The sequence below is a fragment of the Symphalangus syndactylus genome, chromosome 23 (genome assembly GCF_028878055.3).
Source record: "Symphalangus syndactylus isolate Jambi chromosome 23, NHGRI_mSymSyn1-v2.1_pri, whole genome shotgun sequence".
Classification (NCBI taxonomy): domain Eukaryota; kingdom Metazoa; phylum Chordata; class Mammalia; order Primates; family Hylobatidae; genus Symphalangus; species Symphalangus syndactylus.
Window position 1 is genome coordinate 54770806 of NC_072445.2, and position 22084 is coordinate 54792889.

A 22084-nucleotide genomic window follows, 5' to 3' on the forward strand; every position below is an offset into this window, starting at 1 on the left:
GCAAAAAGAACCAAAACCCCTTCGAAACATACAGAGGGGACAACCCAAAGTTAATACTTAAGCATTTACTTTAAAAAAAACACAACAAAACTCCCCCCCACAAAAACAGAAAAGGACACAATATCTAAATACTTATGGTAAGGCTATAAAAGGCTTGACAGTTCAAGCAAAGCAACACCAGTGGGTGAAGCTGGGATCGAGTGCTTGGGAGAAGTGATGAGTTAACTACTTTCAGTTGTACACCATGAGGCTCCATCTCTCACTCAGCAAGCTCCGCTTTCCCTTCCCAAGGAGAGTGCTCTCTGTTTTCAGTCTGAAATAAAATATTTCACCAGCTCAGAAGGCCTGGGGAGTACTTGACTACTCCACAGTAATCTTATAACAAGATTGGTAGTATTTTGTAATCGAAAGGCTTGTGGGGATAGGGATGGGGGAGCGTAAAGGAATAGGGAGCCACCCGCATTGAGTGAGCTGCTTTTTACTAGCCACACTGGTTTAAATCTGACAACATTGTCAACTTTTTAAAAGTCACAGAATTAATTTGTAAACCTGTTTGTCTTCCAATCATTCTTGATCAAGTTATAAAGACAGAAATGACACTAAAATGACAACAATTTACAAAAAACTTTCCTATTAAAAATGGTTGGAGCTCCATGACCATACAAAAAACGAAATTCTTGAAAGTAATTCTTACAAAATATGCTGCCGGTAGGAAACTTACCTCGGGATACATTATAGGGTACTTACAAACATCATTTCCTAAAAGGTACCCAACTTTTTGGCTATGTTGCCACTTCACTGACATCAAAGACTTTACCTGTTCCTTTACTTGATCATAAAAAAAAAATCAACATCCAAGGAACGTTTCTGCGTCCCAGAGCTCCTCCTGGTCCCCACGACTGGAGTTGTTGATTCTACGCATGGATATGTTTTTGCAGGGAGGAGTAGCTGTGTTATTTTTCTTCCCTTTTTTTTTTTTTTTTAACATCGCGTGGCAGATGGGTGTTGGAGTAATTACTTTCTCCACAATCTATCATTTTAATAGTTTATAATAGTGCAGTTCATGGAAACATGGCAAGTCCAATAAAAGCACAACAGATTAGATTACAGTCAGATTGAGAAGACTGGTGTGCGTTGGCAGATAGACGTGCTGGACGTGCTCCACACACGACCTGCAGACGGGACATGACTGGAAAAGAAAAGCCAACAGTCTCTGTTAGCATGCAAGCCTTGGTGGGGGGCCTGTGTCGCTGCACACACCCCTGGTCTCTAGTGCATTTAATTTTCTAAATCAATTGTGATCACAGTGATTTCTAGCTTTCAATTGGTAGAGATCTTTGCTGTCTCATGGGTTGAAAGTTTATACTTTACAAGGGCTTAAAAATAAATATTATGAAACAGTATAAACTGAAGGAAATTAATTACATTTTTAGTGAAACACTAAACAAAGTACATTGAGTAAAGTAATTAATGAAGTCGTCTTTCTGTGCAGAATGTGGTCTCTACGTGAGTAGACTATAACACTTCAGGCAGCAATGCAGGAGACCCTTCTTGAAATTGTGTGCTCAGCTGATTGACTCAGGCCAACATTTCTGGGCTGATGCCCGCATGGCCAGGGAGGGTGGCTCTGCTTCTAGCCGTAGGTGGCAGCTCCACATTCCTGGCTGACTTCTCAGAAAGCCCGTGCCCATCATCAGCCCTCAGGAGAGACTTACGGATGAGAGTCGGAATAGGTGGGCAGAAAAAGACAAGCCTATGACTGCTTCTGGGGAAAGGACACAGGGGTCATTTGGTCTTATTAGCTCTGAAATTAGCAGCTTCTGAAGGACTAAGTATTATCTAGGACCAGTTTTACATAAAACCACAGTGACATTTGGCAAACACACCTGAGAAATAAAAACAAATTGAAAAAACTTATTATAAGAGAAAATTTAAAATTCTTCTTCATGCAAGAAAGGAAGAAAACTATACGTGAGTTCTCTTTTTCTTGTTGTTAATATTAAAATTAGTTTGACTTGCTAATAAATAGCAGCCAACCCATATGCCCTTGAGGCATTTGCAATCATAAAAGGAAATTAATCACCAATATCACAGAGTCAACAACCCATCCATGGATAATTGAGAAGTATTCTTTCCCAAATATCTTAAGTAATAAAGACCATCCTCCTAAGTGTCAGAAAAAGGGAGGCAACTTGAAATAGAGGAAGCAGCCCTGGGCCAGGCCTCAGGAGGCCTGGATTCTTGTCCTCGGGTAAGCTGCTAACTAGATATGTTACCCAGGAATCTCAGCCTCATTTTCAGAACTTGAAAACACTGTATAATTTGGAGTAATTATGTTGTTGAAAATAGAATGCTAATCTAAAATGTTTCTAAAGGGCAATACTTTTTAGGTCACCAAATACAAAGACCCTTCCCGGGTGAAGATGGGCATTCCCCATCTGCACATTAGCGACACAGTACTTGGCTCCTACTCCCCATTAAGAGGAGGGATAGGTGAGGCTGCAGGCAAAAGTGGGCAGCTGACTCCCCTACCTGTAGCTGGGCGGCGCAGCTCTCACAGCACACAGTGTGGCCACAGGGACAGAAGGTGGAGTTGATCTCCTCCTCGCAGCACACCATGCACAGCATGGCTTCCTTCAGCTTGCGTAGCTTCTCCTGCAGCGCCCGGGTCTGCTGGCAGCTGAGGCCCTCGCAGCTGCTGCAGTTCATGCTGCTTTCTGAGGACTTCAGAGGCGAGTGTGAAGGGCTCTGGTTGCTTCTTGAAACGAGGTCCACAACGCCAGCATTGTACAGAGCCCTCCTGGCATGGTCATACACCTCCTTTGATGTTCTTTTAATATCAAAGACATATTTCTTGCCAAGGTTAATGTTTTCATTCAGAAACAGAGATGCCAAGTGGCCCTTCAAGTCACGGCTATACTGCATCATCACGGCGCTGGTCACTGTGTCACACCTGCAAGGCAAGATTGAATGTCTACTTTAACACCAAAGAGCCTGGCAGCCCCCTTATTCGCTGTTGTCAATAAGAACAGAAATGTCAGCAGATGTTTCATATTCTTGTCTGCATGTATGAAAGTAAGTCCTTCCAGTTTTACGTCTGGTAGATATTCTCAGTGATTACACCTCTGTTTCTCTAACATCTCCTGACATTATGGCTTCCATAAAGCAGTAAATAAAGAGGGCAGTGAGCACGTACCTCCTCCCCAGGACAGATGCTAATGAGTCAAGTTGCTTGTGGAAGAAAAAGGGCATCTGCCTGAAGTCTTGGCTTTCATGTTAGAAATGTCTAAAAATTTTCTATCCTGTTTCACAATTTGCGTATCTATTTTAAAATAAAAAAGTTTAAAGTTGTCTACGACTTAAATTTCTTAGCTTTAATTGTCCAAATACCTGAGTCCAATCACAACTTGGCTTTAAAGTACCCTCTGAAATGAGGGAATCAATATTGTTATTAAAAAATCCTTCCATACACAGTGAGGACTCAGGATAGCAGCTCTACCAGAAAGAAAAGATGATCTGTGCTATCCTTCTCCTGGGCAGTGGAGCAGGCCCAATCCCTCAGGGTTACCTTTAGGGTAGTCAAACTTGGCTTTGAACCTGAGTGCTAGACTAAGTAAATAATTATCCTCCCATCCCAGTTCCCTCATCTTTAACATTAGGGTAATAATACTTAACCCCTTAGGGTTGTTGTATTGATTAAATAGGCATAGAAATCTCCTAACACACTGTGTTTAGATTAATGGCATAAGAGAATACAGTAGGAGGTAAGCAGAGAATGTGTTTCTGCAGCTCACACACATGCACCTTCTGTGGGTAAAACAAGACCACATTAATAAGGACCCCATTGCTACTACAGAAACAAAATGTTCAGAATTTCTTAAATGATGTACTAGACTCATTGACACAACAATCCAAGGAACCGTAGAAACCTGGTTGTCACCTAAAAACCTTAGAGCTGCGGTGCTGAGGTGACCAAGCACATGAGATACATGCCTGTAGAACGCGTGCGTCTCTGTTATCGCTCGGTAGAGCCCGCTGGCCGCCCTGGTGCTGATCATTTTAAACAAGAGCACGATGCTGTTCCCAGATTCCTTGGTGACTGTCAAATATACATTCTTTCCTGACTGGGTGGCCATCTGCACCACAGGATAAGCTATCCTAAGAGACAGGAAGAGAAAAGAAAGCAGATCTAGAAGGAGTGATTCTTCACCATGTGTGTGCCTTTGTGGGATCCCCATTTGCTCATGACCTAGCAGAAAAATCAGACGCTTCCTCTGGGGCTATCACGTCACCATAATGCTGCCTTATCATAAAGATACAGTGAAAAGCAGTTGGGCATATGTAGAGGGAAGTGTGGGAGCAAGTGCTGGGTGTGCACACATGCATGTCTAGAGGTGAAAACAAGTTTTTTATGGCAGTGAATGGGTTATTTGGAAAATGTTAACTCTGCCACATTGTATACCTTGAATAACATTTAAAATGGTTATTTAGGCCTGAATAAAATTAATGTACATACCAAAATGAAATCTTTCATTCCTAAGAGCTGACTGTCGAGTAAATCCCTTCCTACTTTCTATTACATTGACAGCTACAGATGTATACACATGCTTAGGTCAAAAAAAGTTAAGTCTTGGCTTACCTATTAATTGGGCTAAAGTCATCTTTACAAATTGAGATTCCTTCAGGTCCAACCCCAATGAGCAGTTTCTGCCCTTCGCTATCCCGCACAGAATGCCATTCTATGCCATAGTTTTCCATTGCCGACACAATCTGCAAAACTTGGTATTCAGCTGAAGCCTGGCTGGTCCCCTCCAACTCTTTATGTTTTGCAACAATGCTGGAGGACACCAAGAGGACAGAGAATTAAGTATACAGATATTAACTTTAGAGATAAACCTATGTAGTCTTCACAAGTGAAATATACTAACACTGATGAATCACAACAACTTAAAACTTATGTATTACTGATGTTTCATGTATTTAGCGAACTTACTATAAAAAACATCTAAGACACTGGGATCTCAACTATTAAATACTTGGTAAAAAACACTTTGGGGATGCTGGATGGGTGATGGAAGAATTATGGAAAGTCTCTAAAAATATACATAAGTCAAATTTACATATTGGAAAGTCTCATGCATTTGTCCACATATAGTTTATAAGTATAAAGTTGACCCCTGAGGACCCTGTGGCCAGGGAAGGAGGCAGGCCAACAAACCACAGGAGTCAACCTGGCATGGAGGCCACCCTCAGTCGAGCCTTCAGATGAGACAGAGTTCCACCTGCAGCTTGACTACAGTCTCATGAGCCAGAGGACCCAGCCAAGACATAGCCAGATTCCTGACCTACAAAACTGTGAGACAATTTTTGTTGTTTTAAGTCACTAAGTTTTGGGGTAACTTGTTATGCAGAAATAGATAACTAAAATGCCTATGTTAGATCTCCTGGTTTAATTCTTGCTGGGATGAAGAAAACATATATATAATAGATTTTTTATTTTAGGAGATTTGTACTTAAAGGCAGAGATTTAAAAACTTCTCATTATATAGCATTTCATGTTGTGTTTATATATTTTTCAAATAAAAGCTAACACATTTTTTGAAAATATTTGGTTAAATTGGGCAATGGCCCAGTCTTAACCTCACAAATTATATGTATGTACCACAGATTCATCTTCTTTTGGAAAATGCTTATACATTTGATAGCTCTATGAATATAAGCAGTAGTCCTGATGGCAGCCTCACCTGTTCAAGGTGGCAGAGGAGAGCTCCTTGGCACATAGCTCCTCATAGTTATACTTGGCAGTGTTCTGGTTGTAGTCTCCAAACTTGGTCTGGGCCAGGAGGGCACTGAGTTCCACTGCCTGCTCTGGGGAACACAAGAGGTGGCCTGCCAAGAGGGCCTCCTTGATATGCAAGAAAAAGATATGCCTGCAAAGCAAGGTGAGAGTGAGGTTATGCTTGGGGATAACCTGACATCAATCTCAGCCTACTTAGCAATTTCACAGTCACTTTTAAGGAAAGTAATTTTAAAAGTCACACTGAAAATGCTTAACATTAAAGAACTTTAAAAAAAATCATCAGTATTAAGACAAAATCAAAATAAGAACTGAGTTTCTCTGGAATAAAAGTTGTGACCCAAACAAGATAAACTTATTTAACACAAGTTTGGTAACATTAAGGCTACAAAACATAAAATAATTACACACAAGTTTCTGCATTACAGTGTTTTAAAAGAAATTATTTTAATCAGAAAAATTGTATCTTGACATGGATTCTGATAGAATCTTAAGGAACTCTATACATAAAGACAAAATTCTCACCTTTATTCAAATGATACCCCTATCTCTAGTCTCAGTGCCAGCTTCTCTCCTAAGAATCACATGAAAAATGTTCAATCTCCTATAGGCTTCACCACCTGGATGTACCTCAATTTCGGCTCATTCAAAACCAAACTCCATATATTCTTTCCCAAGCCCTTTTTCTCCAAATGGAGACCACAGACTGACTTTGGACTCTTTGTCCTATTTCATTTGACTTTCTTCTCTCTGAAAACTATTTGAATCCAGTTGTATCCTCCCGTTTGTACCTCCTCAATACTACTTGCAGGAAGAATTTACACTATTCTCTAAGCTGCTCTCCTCCTCCAGACTCCACGCAGGCAGCCTACCTTCCATGCTGCTTGTTTCTAGTATAAGCTTGTCATTTCTCTGCTCAAAATCCTTCAAAGGATCTGTACGGCTTGCCAAGGGAGCACCTTGTTAACGTGGAGCTGAGGAGTCTCCGCCATCTGGCCCCAGCTTTCCAGCCACGTCTCCTGTCATTCCCTGCAGCTGCTATGACCCAGGAGAGGGAACAATTCCTCTCCCTGGGAAATCCAGGAAGCATGTTCATGCTCTGGTGTCTCTGGTCTTGCTGCTCCCTCTGTCCTGATGGCCATTCTTTCTGTCCCCTTGCTTGGATACCCTTTGGTCTATATCACATGCAAATCCTCTATTCCTCTAGTACAGTATTTGACATAACATGTATATTATGTATGACTTCTTAAGTGCCTCGAACATCAGAGAGCTCCAAAAATGTACATAAAACTGCATATTATGTGTGATTAGTTTACCTTCTAACCTTAGTTTCATCCTGTTTAAGCCTATCTTAGTTGTATACAATACTATATTCTACATTTACTAAAAGGTATGTCACACTTAAAAACTCCTGTAAAATTCAGATACTGGTCACACTGCCCAAAACTCTGAAGAGCTTCTAAACTGCTGTAGACAGATTGGCCTCAGTTGTAACAAGTGTCCCTGGCGAATGTGAAGTTTTAACCTTCCTTTGATGACTTGTCATAACCTCTCAAACAAGGCTAATTGCCACATTATTCCTCCCATTAACAAATGAATTGTAACTCTGGCCAGGTGCGATGTCCTCAACACTGTTTCTGTTTAATAATATACCTGTGTCTGACATTCCAGGTAGAGGAACATGAGCAAGGTAAGAATCGACTAAGGAGGAGACAGTCAGGCTACAAATCTAAGGAAGTGCTATACTGAGAGTCTAAAATGTCTGGCTCATAAGAGCCATTAATCTTATTTTCACTAAGAAGTCTTGAAATTCCATGTTTTGTTCATTCTATAATAATAAGGAAATATTTAAAATGACGAAACTCTGCCAAATACTGCAGTTCTTTTTTTCAAAGCCCCTGTAAAGAAATCATAGTAAGAATGTGTAATAGCCTGAAAGAAGATAAAGATGGTTTTTATTAACCCAAACATCTGCTAATCTTTAAAGTATTTCTGACATACTGCTAAACTGAGAAGGGAGCCCCCACTGGGGCAAAGGAATCACCACGAAAATAACTTGCTGTAAAATAGCTATCTGAGGACTGAGATCCAGCATTCTCAGCAAGCCATGGTTTACTACACTGTTGCAGGCCTCAAAAGGCTTCTGAGATGACCATTTGATAAACTTCATCTTGGTGAATGTACCCATCTCTGTATTCAACTGGGGTGGAGGCGTGCTGTTAGGAAACTAAAATCTGCATCTATGCTTTCGTTAAAGAAGAAATTACGCTCTGAAAGACTTGAGGAATATTGCCACAAACTAAGTCTTCTTAGTTTAATTACTGCTTATGTAAAAGTGGCCTTTTTTTTTCTTTTTTTTTTTTGAGACGGAGTCTTGCTCTGTCGCCCAGGCTGGAGTGCTGTGGCACGATCTCGGCTCACTGCAAGCTCTGCCTCCCGGGTTCAAGCGATTCTCCTGCCTCAGCCTCCCGAGTAGCTGGAACTACAGACCATGCCTGTCTAATTTTTCTATTTTTATTAGAGACGGGGTTTCACCGTGTTAGCCAGGATGGTCTCAATCTCCTGACCTCATGATCTGCCCGCCTCGGCCTCCCAAAGTCCTGGAATTACAGGCAAAAGTGGCTTTTAACTTATTTTTCAAGTCTAAAGTTAGAGACTAGTTCCTGCTTTATTAAATAGTAAGAAGAGTTTTGAATGAATTCCATGTCTTTTTGCAACCTATCCATGCCTACACTTCTGGAGAGACAGTGGCCAAAATCAAAGGCAAGGAAGCAGTAACAGAACGTAAACAGGTGGCAGGCAGCCTGAGAGCACCACTGATCCTTCTCAGCATATGGGCCAGAATTTAAGAAAAGGTCTAGTAAGGGCAATGATTGACCTTTTCGACATACTCCACATTCTAGCCTGGACTGCAGAAGATGCCTGGTAAGCATGAAAAATCCTTCTCCTTACTGTCAACATCAGCTTTCTGACAGTCCCTTCCTGCATTTTGCAGTTTCATGGCTATAAAGCAACCTTTTCATTTCATGCCAATAAATATTTGTCTTGCACTGCCTCTGTGCCCAGCCCTAAGCTGGGGTTTTAGGGTAAACATGTCTGAGAGTTCCTTTTTAGATGGACTTACAGCCTTTTACAATAAAGGGACATATCCCATCAAAATGACTCCAGCCACAATCTAGCTTTTGGGTGACAAGTTTATGCTCTCCAGGAGAACAGTACGACAGAGTACTAGTAGCAAAGATCAGCACTCTAATAGGCTCTTTCCAAGACAGAGGATAGCAGAGCTCAGAGACATGTTTCCAACAAGAACTTCAGTGATGGCTCAATATTTATGGGTGGTTTTGAATCAAGTATTTTCTCTTAGTATTTTCCCCTCAAACCATCTGGATTGTAACTATCTGGTTCCTGGGTTTTGCCTCCTCCTTTTTTTTTTGTAAAGTAGGCAAAAGGTTACCAATAATATCAAAACAAGCAGATGTGGTCAAAGAAGTTATGCCTGCAGTGAATGCTTTTGCACTAAATATCAAAAGTAGATGACATATTCAATTCAATAGAGGCTACATCCTAGAATCACAAACAGAAAGAAAGCCTTTGGAAAAAAACTGTTTTCTCTGTCTTAAGCAAATGTCCATGAATATGTCCTATGAGCATAAATAAGCTCAAACTGGACCTTTTAAACATTCTTTGGGTTATACCTTCTAATTCATGACTCTTCTTTAAGTTTTACCCAGTTACTAAGAAAACTGATATTTTCAATATATGGATCACATTTTGGGGCCCAAGGTGTAACATTCTGGCTAAACTCTGGCTAAACTCATGTCCTGGCATCATGGGCACAAATGAATTAACATTTACTGAGCATTATAGAAGATTTTTTTTAATGGAGTGAATATAAGGATATGCCAAATTTTAATTTTAAAAATGAATCACATATTCTTACTATACTTTTCCTTCAAAGTACTTCAAATTTTCTCTCTTTTAAAAATTAATTCCTTCTTACAGTGTTAAGGAATGAAGTTAGATCATTTATCTTTTAAGAGTTGTAATCAGAGAACTTTCCTCTAAACCCTGGCTTGTCTCATGAAGCAATTATCTAGGAATCACAGGAGAACTTCCTGCAAACCAGTTGGAAGTCATTCATCTGCTCATCACAGAGGGTTCCTCTCAGTTACTGCCCTCCAGTTACCTCACCAGTTACACCATTTTGAAGAGCTTTTAATGACAAATGTAAAATAACTATATCCAGATTCATTATTAAACTCAAAATTTAAGAACTAACCTACATCTTTAAAACAGCTAAGTAGCTATTTTTTTCAAATTTTCAATTACCAATAATTGAATTGTATTTCTCCTGGAAAGCCATAACTGACTCTAGCCACGAGTAATGGCTGGTTCTGCTCTCACCTCGTCAGAACCCCCTGTGATCATCAGTCAGCCTGCCTCAGTCCAATGAGTCACTTAACCACAGTTTATTTTAAACCAAACTTTGACTGCCAAGTTATATTTAAAAACTATCAAATCACAACAGAATTGCTATGAGAGTTTTCTGTTTTGTATCTTTAATTTCAGTAAAACACAAATCAGTTCAAGATGGATCACGGGCCTAAATGTAAAAGCTAAAACCGTAACGCTTTAAAAACAAAACATAAGAGTATCTTCATGACTTCCAGGTAGCAAAGGTTTCTCAGGACACAGCAAAAGCCACAAAAGAAGAAAGTGGATAAATTAGGCTTCACCAAAATTAAAAACTTCTACTCATAAAAGGCATCAGAAAAACAGATAAGCCACAGGAGGAAATACATTTACAAAACATGTATCTGACAAAGGACTGGTATCTAGGGTACATGAAGAATTTGTACAACTCAAAAATAAAGGCAAACAACAAAAATGAGTAAATGACTTGGATACTTTGAAAAAGATACATGAAAGGCCAATAAACACATGAACAAGTGTTTAATATTAATTGTCAGAGAAATGCAAATTAAAACCACAACACTCTACCACTACACACCCACCAGAAAGCTGGGATGTGGAGGAACTAGACTCTTACATTCTTGCTGGGAGTACAGAATAGCACAATTGCCAAATAGCTTTGGGAAAAGGTCCGGCAGTTAGTTATAAAATGAAATGATTACTTACTCCATGACCCAGCTATTCCACTCTTAGGTATTTATTTATTCAAGAGAAATGAAAATATGTGTCTACAAAAAAAGGTACATACTAGAATGTTTATGGCAGCTTTATTCATAATAGCTGGAAAACAGGTGTTCATTATTAGGAGTATGGATAAACAAACACTAGAATCATTCAATGGAATACTATCCAGCAATATAAAAGAACCAACCACTGATATATATGACAATATGGATGGATCTCAAAAAATCTGTGATGAACAAAAGAAGCCAGACATCAAAGAGTGCATACCACAAGATTCCATATAGATAAAGCTGCACAGCCATAGCTCATCTCTGGTAGAAGAACACATGACAAAGGTGTGGCATGCGATGGGTGGGGGTGGGAAAGAAGGGGAGGGGTTGACTGCAGAAGGGCTTGAGGGAACTTTCTGGAGTGATGATAATGTTCTAAACTTTGATAGCAGTTTTATTTAAACAAGCACAGCTGTTTGTCAAAAAATCATTAAATGGTATAATTAGGATTTATGTAAATTTTACATCAAAAGAAAAAACTGCAAACATTGAGTTCTAGTTAATGTTATGCATGCTGAAGTATTTAGGGAGAAACATACTTATATACAACTTATTTTGAAATGCATCTAAAAATAAGACAGATTGATGGGTGGATAGAGGACTGATAAATGGATGAATATGTAATAAAGCAAGTATAGTAAACGATTAATAGAATTTAGTATATATAGTATATATTTAGTATACACACTATATTCTATATAGTCTATGTATATACACACTATGTTCTATATAGTCTATATATATACACTATAGAATATTCTATAGTGTATATATATAGACTATATAGAACATAGTGTGTATATACATAGACTATATAGAATATAGTGTGTATATATATAGACTATATATAGTGTATATATAGACTATATAGAATATAGTGTGTATATATAGACTATATAGAATATAGTGTGTATATATAGACTATATAGAATATAGTGTGTATATACGCACACTATATAGAATATAGTGCGTATATACGCACACTATATAGAATATAGTGCGTATATACGCACACTATATAGAATATAGTGTGTGTATATATACACTATATAGAATATAGTGTGTGTATATATACACTATATAGAATATAGTGTGTGTATATATACACTATATAGAATATAGTGTACATATATATATACACACACACATATAGTGTGTGTGTATATATATAGGTGTTCTCTGTAAAAAATCTCCAATTTTCCTGTATGTTTGAAAACTTTCATAAGAAGTTAAGGAAGTAATACTAGTAAAAATCCCTTAGAGTCAAGGATTCAAGTAACTAGCCATATCTAACATGAACCACCACATCTATCTACTTCATGGAGGGCTTGCCACTGAGAAACTTGTCACAGCCAAATAATTACCAAGTTAGGCCTCTATGTAGGCTTAAGGAGATCCTTTTCAAAGCCCAAAGTACAAAATGAGAATCACTGATGAAAGTGTTCCTGCTCTAAAGCAGTTAAAAGATGTGGAGGGCAGCAGTTGGGAAAATTTCCAACTTCAAAAGTGATCACAACCCACACCAGAAGAACACTTCTAATTGAAAGCAGAAAATCTGCACTTCTGAAAAATGTGCTTATTCACTCACAGTAGATCCCCATCCTAGGCAAACACCAATCTAGGCAGTCCTGAAATCTGAAGGTGTTAACTACAATCTCTTTCCCAACAATCTAGATTAGCCAGGAGTGCTTTTTGGTACATTCATTCCATGAGGCCGGGAAGGTTCAGGAATTTTCAGACCTCCTCATCTTTTTAACTGCCTTCACATCTCCTGAGTTACTTGCTAGGTCCTGCTGCTGGTACAGAAGAGGGCTGGGAACAGGCCACAGTGGGACACCATTCAGAGGAAACACACCTAGTGTCCCTACAGCTGCTCAACACTGGTCACCTTGAGTCTGACCCTAGGTGCCTTCTAAATGCTCAGATTTAATTTTACGTGTCATTTTAAAAACCTTCCTTGAATATTTCATACAAATATATAAGTACCAGAAATTCAAAAAGGGCCTAAAGATACCCAGACAGGCGTTCCTTGGCTGAAATAAACACATACAATAACACAAACATCCTATAGCCTTAACAAAATAAAAAATTAAATCAGAAATTTAAAATTCAATTAAATACTTTCTTTGGAAATAACCACATGCCTGCTTTTACTGTTTTCACTTTCCAGGGCCTATTTTGTGTTTGGGCATGCAATCTTTCCTAGATTTCCACATGTCTAAAAGTGATTTGTGTTGGAAGACAGGGAAATACCTAGTTAATATGTACTTAGGACTATAAATGGGTTGCAGTTAAAGTGATGCTATAACTTGAAAACTATCTGACCTTCATAGATGGCCCAGATAAGTGGTAGTTTCTTTTAGGAAAGAACTAATAGCCACAGTAAACACATGGTCTAGGATGGGGTAGAGGGGGTGAAAGAAAGGAAGCAAAAGAATGTGAGGAAGCTCTAAGTTAAGTTCAAACAGAAAATAATCACTACAAAACATTTTTGAAATGGTGAGATTTCTTTTAGATACTCTCAACTTTTCAGTTTATAAAAGCGAAGTGAAAAACATCTCAAAATCTATTAGGAAAACTTATGTTAGTAGTTATCAGTTAACCCCGTTTTTGTTTACTTTCAAGTTCTTAATTCTATGATTCAACAAATATGCAACAGACACTTATTAGACTCTGGGGATACAACGTTGATCAGCTCCCTGTTTAATGGAGTTTAGGTTATTAGAGTGACTGATAATAAACAAATTGCCACCTAAGTATATGTAGTATTATATGCTCATTAAATGCTATAAAGGAAAGATACATGATGTCTTGGGGGAGTTTTAGTCTCCCAAGCAAGGCTAGGGAAACTTTCCTGAGGGCTGAGGATGGAGCTGAGGTCAGAAAGGTAGGACAGATTTAACAAGGGACGAGTCAGAGTCAAACTCATCACTGTTAGCATCACTGAAATCTGGATGAAATTTAACATCCAGGATTATAGCATTTCTGTGAACATTTGGTCTGGGACTCACGGAGCTCTTGGAATGAGGTTGTTTTCTGGAAAAGAGAATCCATGTGTTGGTGAGCCTTACCTAAGCAAAACGTCTCCTAGCAAAGACTTCAAAGCTCTGCTAAAACGTGGCTAAGTCAGGAACAAAATATAGATTTTATTGGCAGTGGATGGTATAATTACCATTGTGAAGATGAAGCATATACTTCTCTAATCTCTGGTTTTGGAAATGTTGACAAAATGCAGTCAGAATTGCAGTAAACTCAAAGCCTTTGAAAGGCAAGAATTTCCAAGATGATTATTATTTCAGATCTACTTCCAGAATACATTAATTTGTTTCACTATTCATTTTATTCCATGGCATCACAAACATCTGCTGAAAATAACCTGCTGTCTCCATCTCTGAAATATGCCAGCTGAAAAGTAAAAGACTCTCCTTTTACATTTGAGGCTCATATTCAAGAGCAAAGCATAATCTAGATAGAAGAATCAAATCTACAATTAGGCCAAATCAGAACTCTACCTACCAGCCTAAGCAAACACGATGTGCTTTTTCTGTTTTCAGAGACACATATTTAGGAAAACATTAAGTAAAATAATATAAAGAGGACACAAAAGCAATGAAAAAAGTTATTGCTAAGAGAAATTTAGAAACCATCTCTTCAGGGGCTTTCAAGTAGGCTGTAGAGCTGGGCCCATAGCAGTCTGGATGGCTGGTAGTTGGTGGCAGAGCTGAAACTACAATGCAGCGCTTCTGCCTGGTTCCCTGGTGCTGTCCTATGACAAACAGGCCTTCCTGCCCATCATTCTCACAAGGGCCTCCCTGATCTGATATGAACTAACATGTTAACTGCCCTCCCTAACTTGGCTACCTTAATTGTCCCCAGGGGATAACTCTGCCAGGATATTTCAGCACCATTTAATAAACTGTCTAGATACTTTCAGTATACTATACTACACGCACCCTCATGATTTAGAAAAGAATAAAAAAATCACCTCTCATAACTGGATTGTTAAAGCTAAATTTACTCACTACATAAACAGACCTATTGTATATTCATGGCATTTTATATAAGTATTTTACAACAAATAATTAAATATCAAAGAAGTTTATGAACCAGCTTCATTTGCTAGCATCTGTAAACATATGTATTTTTTGTTCTATAGTTTCATGCATGTAAAAACAATGCTAATTGTAAACTGGACCTAGTACAGCTTCTGATGTCCTAATTAAGAGGTACAAATGCTAATTACAAATCACTTTATCTAGTTATTAAAACTTAAGTGTCAGTTATGTATTTCAGCCAACCCCACAAAACCAAGTAAAATTCACCAATATATTAAAAGCAAGTTAAAAGTTAAGGCCACACTAACTTTTCCATTTCAAAAAGGAATTAAAATCAATTAAAATTACCTAGTTGAACTAGGTATGTACATTCTTTGAGTACTATTATGAATCTCAAGAGTCCAAGTCAATTGAATCAATAAAGGAGAAACCAATACAGGAAATTTGATTCGAGTTCTAATTCATAAAATGTCTCTATTTCTTACATGAATAAAATTGATTTGATAATAGTTACTAACCCAATTACAGGAAAGCACAGGTAGAGACCATCTACTAGTCAATTATAAAGTCTGAATACATTCATAAAACAAACGTATTATGCTATTATCACTGCAGCCATAGTTTAAATGCAGTTATTTGGTACTCCAAGCTTCTGAAGATTTAAAAAATAAATTTGTGCCATCAAAACTGGGTTGCATGTAGAGATCTTGAAATAATTACAAGATCATAATAGGACTACACAATGAAAATTCCAATATGTTGTGTTATGTCTTGTATTCGACTGCAAGTTTTGACAGTGAGGCGCAAAGCTTTCACAAATCAGCTTTAAATAATAATTTTAAAAAGTCTATTCTGATTAATACAGACAGCTAAAACATCCTTAAGCATGCAATCACTTGAATATTTTGCAAGATATTTTCAGGAGCACCAAGAATTCAATATACCATCTTCATTCAGAAACAAAATTAAACATCTGCCTCAACCTTTAAAGCTCGATTACAAGGCAAAGTGGAAATTTCAAATTCAAATGAATAGTATTTCAAAATGAGTTTTTATCAGTCCTTTGGTAAAACAAACAAGCAAATGTCATGTAAAAAACTCTTAAAGGATAATGCTCATTCATCATTACTTAAAATTTTTAGAATCACATTTTTCATATGCATGGCAAATTTATCAGCCAAAGAATTATGAAAAACATTAGAACTTAAGATTCAAAGCTTGCTATGTCTTTAAAGTAGCTGTTTTCCTTTTTAATTTTTTGATATGCCACTGTAAGATTGAAGTCTCCTGCCTTTCAATAAATATTAAATATCAATTTCCTAGTTTGGCTCATTCTTGAGAAAAGTATTAGAGTCAGTCCAGGGGAGAACATATTTTGTTTGAAAAATGAGACCACATGCTTCAGTTGTCTACCACTGCTGGTGGTGTTTTACAACGTAGAGAGATAAATTCAACTCACCAATCGTGTGTAACGTATCTGTGGGTTGGAATTCAGTTACAGTAGCCTGAGTTCATGAAATTACATTTTCAAGAAACTTAAAAACTTTAAAAATTCTGCATGAAGTCAAATGGAGCTCTTGGCTGCACACTGTAATCTGACACTAGGCTAAAGCAACTGACCAAGTTTAAGTAACCCAAGAGGAACTGTTTCCTGCTTTCTGTTACAACAGTCTGCAATGACCTATAGTAACACTGCTGAGGCAGAGGTTACTATCGGGCATTAGATGCTGCTATCAGGAAGTCAGTCAGTCGGGTAGGGTCGGGTGGTTTCTTTCTTTTTTTTTTTTTTCTGGGGTAGCACTTATGTTTTTAAGAATTCAACCCTGCTCACCCATCAAGTTTATAAAGACAAGAAAAACTAAAAGAAGAATTGGAAAATGCACTGGGACCAAGTAGGCAGCTCCCCCTTCACCTCAACAAAAGGACCGGCATGGAAAACCTACTAAGTTAAGATGGAACTCCGCATCAAAACAAACTTGCCTATGAGTATCTCTGGCAAGGTGCAGCGGCCCTTCTAAAGGGAACCAAAGGTCTATTTGACATTGGTTTATTTTAGCTCACTTTACCTAGTCTGCTCCTGTAAGATGAGATGAGGCTCCACGAAGAACTTGACTCTCAGTTTAAGCCTGTAAGGGGCTAGCCCATCCATCTGCTGGGAGATCCGGTTTCTCAGGTTTAGCCATAAACTTTCACCTTTGCTACCGGTAAACTGCAGTCCAAAATAGTCAACTTCTATGATTCCCAGTCGCCTGCACACCTAAAACAAAAAGGAATACAGCCTGGATTAGCAAATGGTACATGTCAGAGCAAACCCGACGGCTCCCTGAGGCTATGATTGCTGGTACTTTTTACAAAGTTCAATGGTGTTACAATTCCTGATCTAAACTGGAAAAACAAAGTTCTACGGCTCCAACGATACCAAACCACGAGCTCTAGTATGGAGGCTCATAATTCCTTTTAGCATCTAGGGCACGACCAATCGCAACAGAGAAAAAAGGAGTCCTCAAAAGTAGCCTTCCAAAAGATGAGGGGGCGAAACTACAGGGTATTTTCCTTCGTATTCCAATCACCGGAATTCCCTCCACCAGCATACTCTGCACAGCTGATTTTTGGCGACTTATTATCTGGGCAATTTTAACCATCTGGACTCCAAAAATCAAACACATTGAGGGAACACGCCACAAGTGTCAGCTAAGCTTCACAAGCGGTTTCCCAAACATCTCAGAGCTAGAGGGGTTGAGGGCACAGCGTTTTCCTGCGATCACATGTGCTGTCTGCCATATCACCTATGCACTATTTGGCACCGATCTCCCTCACTCTTAAGGAAACACATGCTTAAAAACAACCGAGCAGTAGATGACCCAAACCTATTCCTCCCGTCCCCCGCAAACCCGGAGATGCAGGTGAACGGTGCATTTGAGAGCAGCAGCCTGAGAAGCAGCGTGAGACAAGGGCCCGGCTTGTCTGCCAAGAACCCCTGGGGCCCGAGACTGCTTCGAGCCACTCCATCCCATCCTGACACGCGGGTGGCACTGCCAGGCGCCGCGGGGAACCGACAGGCGGCATCACGCACATACCTGCGGCAGGTGTGCGGAGCCGCCTTCTTCCGGGAAAGTGCTGGGTTGGGGGGATGATGGGGGGCTGGGGGTGGATCCTGGCTGCGGGCTGCGCCCAGCCCTCAGCGCTGGGGACCCCCGCTGCGCGCTTTCTCCGCGCACCCCACGCGCGCCAGGAGGAGACCGCGCGCCCCACGCCCGTGGAGAGGAGGGGACGCGCTCCCCCTCCAGCTGCCGCCGCAGTGCCTCCTGGCCCCTAGTAGGCGGCGCGCCAGAGTGCCAGGCGTCGCTGCGAGGCCCCTCGGCCTCGCGGGACCCGCCGGTGCCCCTTCTTGCCTCTCGCTCTCACCTGGTTGAGGCAGTCCTCGCCGTTGGCTTTCGCCTCCACCTCCACCTCCATCAACACCGCGTCCGGCCTCGTCACATAACACAGCATGGCTGGGGCTGCCGCTGTCGCCACAGCCGCCTTCTCTTTGGTGCTCGCGGGGCTGCCGCCTTGTCACGGCTGGGACACAGCCCCGGACTCGGAGAGGGCTGGCACTCGAAGGCTGCAGCTCTGCGGACCCTTGTCCGGCGCCCCGCGGCCGCCACTCGCGTCCCCGCCACCCCCTCACCCGCTGCCCGCCAGCTCCCCCTGTCCTCAGCGGTGGCGCCGCACTCCAGCAGCCCAACTGCCTGCGCCGCGACAGGGACTCTGCTGATATAGCGGCCCCGCCCCCTTCAGCTCGGGTCCCCGCCAATCACGGCCTCCCCGCCCCTCCTACCCCGCCCGGTCAGCCAATAGCGGCGCCCCTCGACCGCGGCCCTCCCCTCCCAGAGCCGGCTGAGTTCCCCCGGCCGCCCCGGGAGGTGGCAGCTTGCGGGCGCCGAGTGCTGCGGGAAGGGAGGGAGGCCCCGGAACACACCAGCCGCCTCTGCCCGCTGGGCGACGCTGCTTAGAGTGAGCGATCGCCCGGGGCTCCAGGCGGGGACGCCTTTCTGCCGTCTCGAATTTACGGTGATTAAACACCTCCAAGCTGCCACTGTTCTTCAGATACGTTGGATCACTCCGAGCACGCATTTCGGTTGTGAAAGCAAAAAAGAAAAGGAGCAACCCAAAGCCTAAAGAAAACTGTTTTCGTCCGGGCATGGTAGCTCACGCCTGTAATCCCAGCACTTTGGAAGGCCGAAGTGGGCGGATTACCTGAGGTCAGGAGTTCGAGACCAGCCTGGCAAACATGGTGAAACCCCCGTCTCTACTAAAAATACAAAAAAAAAAAAAAATAGCCAGGCTTGGTGGCGGGCACCTGTAATCCCAGCTACCTGGGAGGCTGAGGCAGGAGAATCGCTTGAACCCAGGAGGCGGAGGTTGCAGTGAGCTGAGATTGTGTCACTGCACTCTAGCCTGGGCAACAAGAGCAAAAAACCCTGTCTCAAAAAAAAGAAAAAAGAAAAAAAAGAAAAAGAAAACTCTTTTCCACCAGGATTAGTCACAGTGGGTTGCTGGGAGGCAGAATTGTTGTTCCTTATTAAGACCTCATCGTTGAGAAAAACAAAATCTGAGTATGAAAGTTTTTGCAGTTGACCAGTGCGCCAGGTGTCTTGGTCTAGTGCTGGTGTGTTACACTCCAGAAGGGCTTCTCCTTACTCGTTCTGCTGAATCAAAACGCCTTACAGGGCACCAGGCCCTCTCTCAGGTTGCTCATTCTATCTCCTGTCTTATCTCACTCATTCATTAAACATTCATGCAGCACCTGATATTCTGCCTGTCCCTTCTCCCAGGCAACCAGATGTTGTCCTCGTCTTAAGGTAAGATGCTCATCTCCTGACCTAACAGGTGACATTACTGCAATATTAGCTATTAAAGGTCTACAACCCTTCACTCATTTACCGCTTGTTCCTCTTTGCCAATACATTACATAGCCTACCTTTTTGATTTCTTTATAGAAGCCAGATGATGTGGGTTTCAGCCGTGGAAACTTATAAAACTTACTTCAGGCCAGCTCGATGGCTCACACCTGTAATCCCAGCACTTTGGGAGGCCGAGGCAGGAGGATCGCCTGAGCCCAGCAGTTTGAGACCAGCCTGGGCAACATAGCGAAAACCCATCTCTACACAAAATACAAAAAATTAGCCAGGCGTGGTGGCGCCTGCCTGTAGTCTCAGCTACACGGGAGGCTGAGGTGGGAGGATCACTTGAGCCTAGGAGTTCGAGGCTGCAGTGTGCTGTGATCCCCCTACTGCACTCCAGCCTAGGCGACAGAGCAAAAGACCCTGTCTCTAAACAACAACAACAAAAAGAAAACAACGAAAGAAAAAAAAGAGAAAACTTACTTCATCTGTCTGAAGCTTGGTGTTGTCAACAGTAAAATGGAGATGGCAATATCTGCTCTGTCTCCACCCAGCATTGTTGGGAAGCACAGCAAAGATAATAATGTTCACAAAAGCATTTGAATGTCCCTGTGTATGTAAGGGGAGCTATAAGATCAGTGCACCCACTGCTTAATGATGACTTTTCCTGTCCCTACCCCCCTTCAAGAGTCCCAAGGATCTGTTAGTGGCCTTTATTTCTGAACAAGTAGGTACGATATCAGAGCCCAAGGCTAAAAGAGGGATCCTCCCACACACAGTTCTTTGCTAAAGCTGACCGAGTAAAACTGTAAACTGTCCAAGTCCTAACCCCCACTGTTGCAGAGGAACAGGTGCACTCTCACATCTTTCTGTCTTATAAATACACCTCATGCTATTGTGGGCTGAAATAGTCCCTTCTTGTATTAACTGCAGTGCCTATTCCCTGAATTCCAGTTTACTAATAATCTGGGGAATTTATCTGGAAGATAGCATTTGGTTCATTCCTTGTCTACTTTATGCTTAATTGCTAGAAGTTTCAGAACAGGAAGAAGAGGCGAGGGGCAATAGGGAGACCAGTTATATTGGTTAGTATTTTTGTTTATGAACAATAGAAACTAAAGCTGGCTAACTGGAAACTCATAGAATCAATGGGACCAGGCGTGGAAATGAGTAGAACGGGGAAATATTTTGGCCAAGAAAAAAAAATAAACAAAAATAAAACAAGCAAACACCCAAACCAAATACCTACTTTGTGGACTACTTTAAAAATAACTTGTATTTTTAGTTTTAGCAGGGATTTTTCTTTTGCAAGTATGATTTCACTGTTTTTTTAAAAAAATCTAAGCTTGTAAAATAGTTTGTAGAAGTATAGGTAAAATCTGACATGCTTTATTTTATTTAAAACTTTTTGGCCAGGCGTGATGGCTCATGCCTGTAATCCCAGTGCTTTGGGAGGCCGAGGCAGGCAGATCCCTTGAGCCCAGGAGTTTGAGATCAGCCTGAGCAAAATGGCAAAACCCCGTCTCTCCTAAAAATATAAAAAATTAGCCAGGCATGATGGCATTTGTCTGTAGTCCCAGCTACTCAGGGTGCTGAGGTGGGAGGATGGCTTGAGCCCCCAGAAAGTCCAGGCTTCAGTCAGTTGTGATCTCACCACTGCACTCCAGCCTGGCCAAAGGGAGTGAGACCCTGTCTCAAACAAAACAAAAAACAAACAAAACCCCACATTTTTAATGCTGTTTTGTTGTTGCTGTTGTTGTTGTTTAGACAGAGTTTTGTTCTTGTTGCCCAGGCTGGAGTGCAATGGCACGATCTTGGCTCACTGTAGCCTCCAACTCCCTGGTTCAAGCAATTCTCCTGCCTTAGCCTCCCGAGTAGCTGGGATTACAGGCATGCGCCCCCACACCTGGCTAATTTTTTGCTTTTTTAGTAGAGACAGGGTTTTGCCATGTTGGTCAGGCTAGTCTCGAACTCCTGACCTCAAGTGATCTGCCCACCTTGGCCTCCCAAAGTGCTGGGATTACAAGTGTGAGCCACCGCCCCGACCTATTTTTAACAATTGTCATTTGCAAAATAGTTGGAAGTATAAGATTTACAAGAATTTTTTTTTTTTAATTTTTTTTCAGAGACAGGGTCTTG

The 22084-nt window shown here is 41.1% G+C and overlaps 1 protein-coding gene across 2 annotated transcripts; it reads right to left on the reverse strand.

Moving 5' to 3' along the window:
• Positions 1-953: 953 nt before the first annotated feature.
• On the reverse strand, positions 954-18792 carry MYLIP (myosin regulatory light chain interacting protein). Of its 2 annotated transcripts, XM_055263552.2 has the most exons (7): positions 18465-18788; positions 17126-17316; positions 5745-5930; positions 4640-4837; positions 3994-4158; positions 2533-2953; positions 954-1189 (listed from the first exon to the last, which is right to left on the reverse strand). In XM_055263552.2, exons 1-7 carry the CDS (start codon positions 18549-18551, stop codon positions 1100-1102), a joined length of 1338 nt encoding a protein of 445 aa, XP_055119527.1. In that variant the 5' UTR covers positions 18552-18788; the 3' UTR covers positions 954-1099. The 2 variants fall into 2 exon arrangements, with proteins under 2 accessions (XP_055119527.1, XP_055119528.1); XM_055263553.2 differs by lacking the exon at positions 3994-4158 and having other exon boundaries at positions 18465-18792.
• Positions 18793-22084: the final 3292 nt, after the last annotated feature.

What these genes read in the sequence shown, in the direction of transcription:
- MYLIP (XM_055263552.2), bottom strand. Translation starts at nt 18,551, where the DNA reads ATGCTGTGTTATGTGACGAGGCCGGACGCGGTGTTGATGGAGGTGGAG. An exon ending in TCCTCTGCCACCTTGAACAG is followed by an intron (nt 4,838 to 5,744) that starts GTGAGGCTGCCA and finishes GGTGTCCTCCAG; the next exon opens with CATTGTTGCAAAACATAAAG. An exon ending in GACTTTAGCCCAATTAATAG is followed by an intron (nt 4,159 to 4,639) that starts GTAAGCCAAGAC and finishes CCTGTCTCTTAG; the next exon opens with GATAGCTTATCCTGTGGTGC.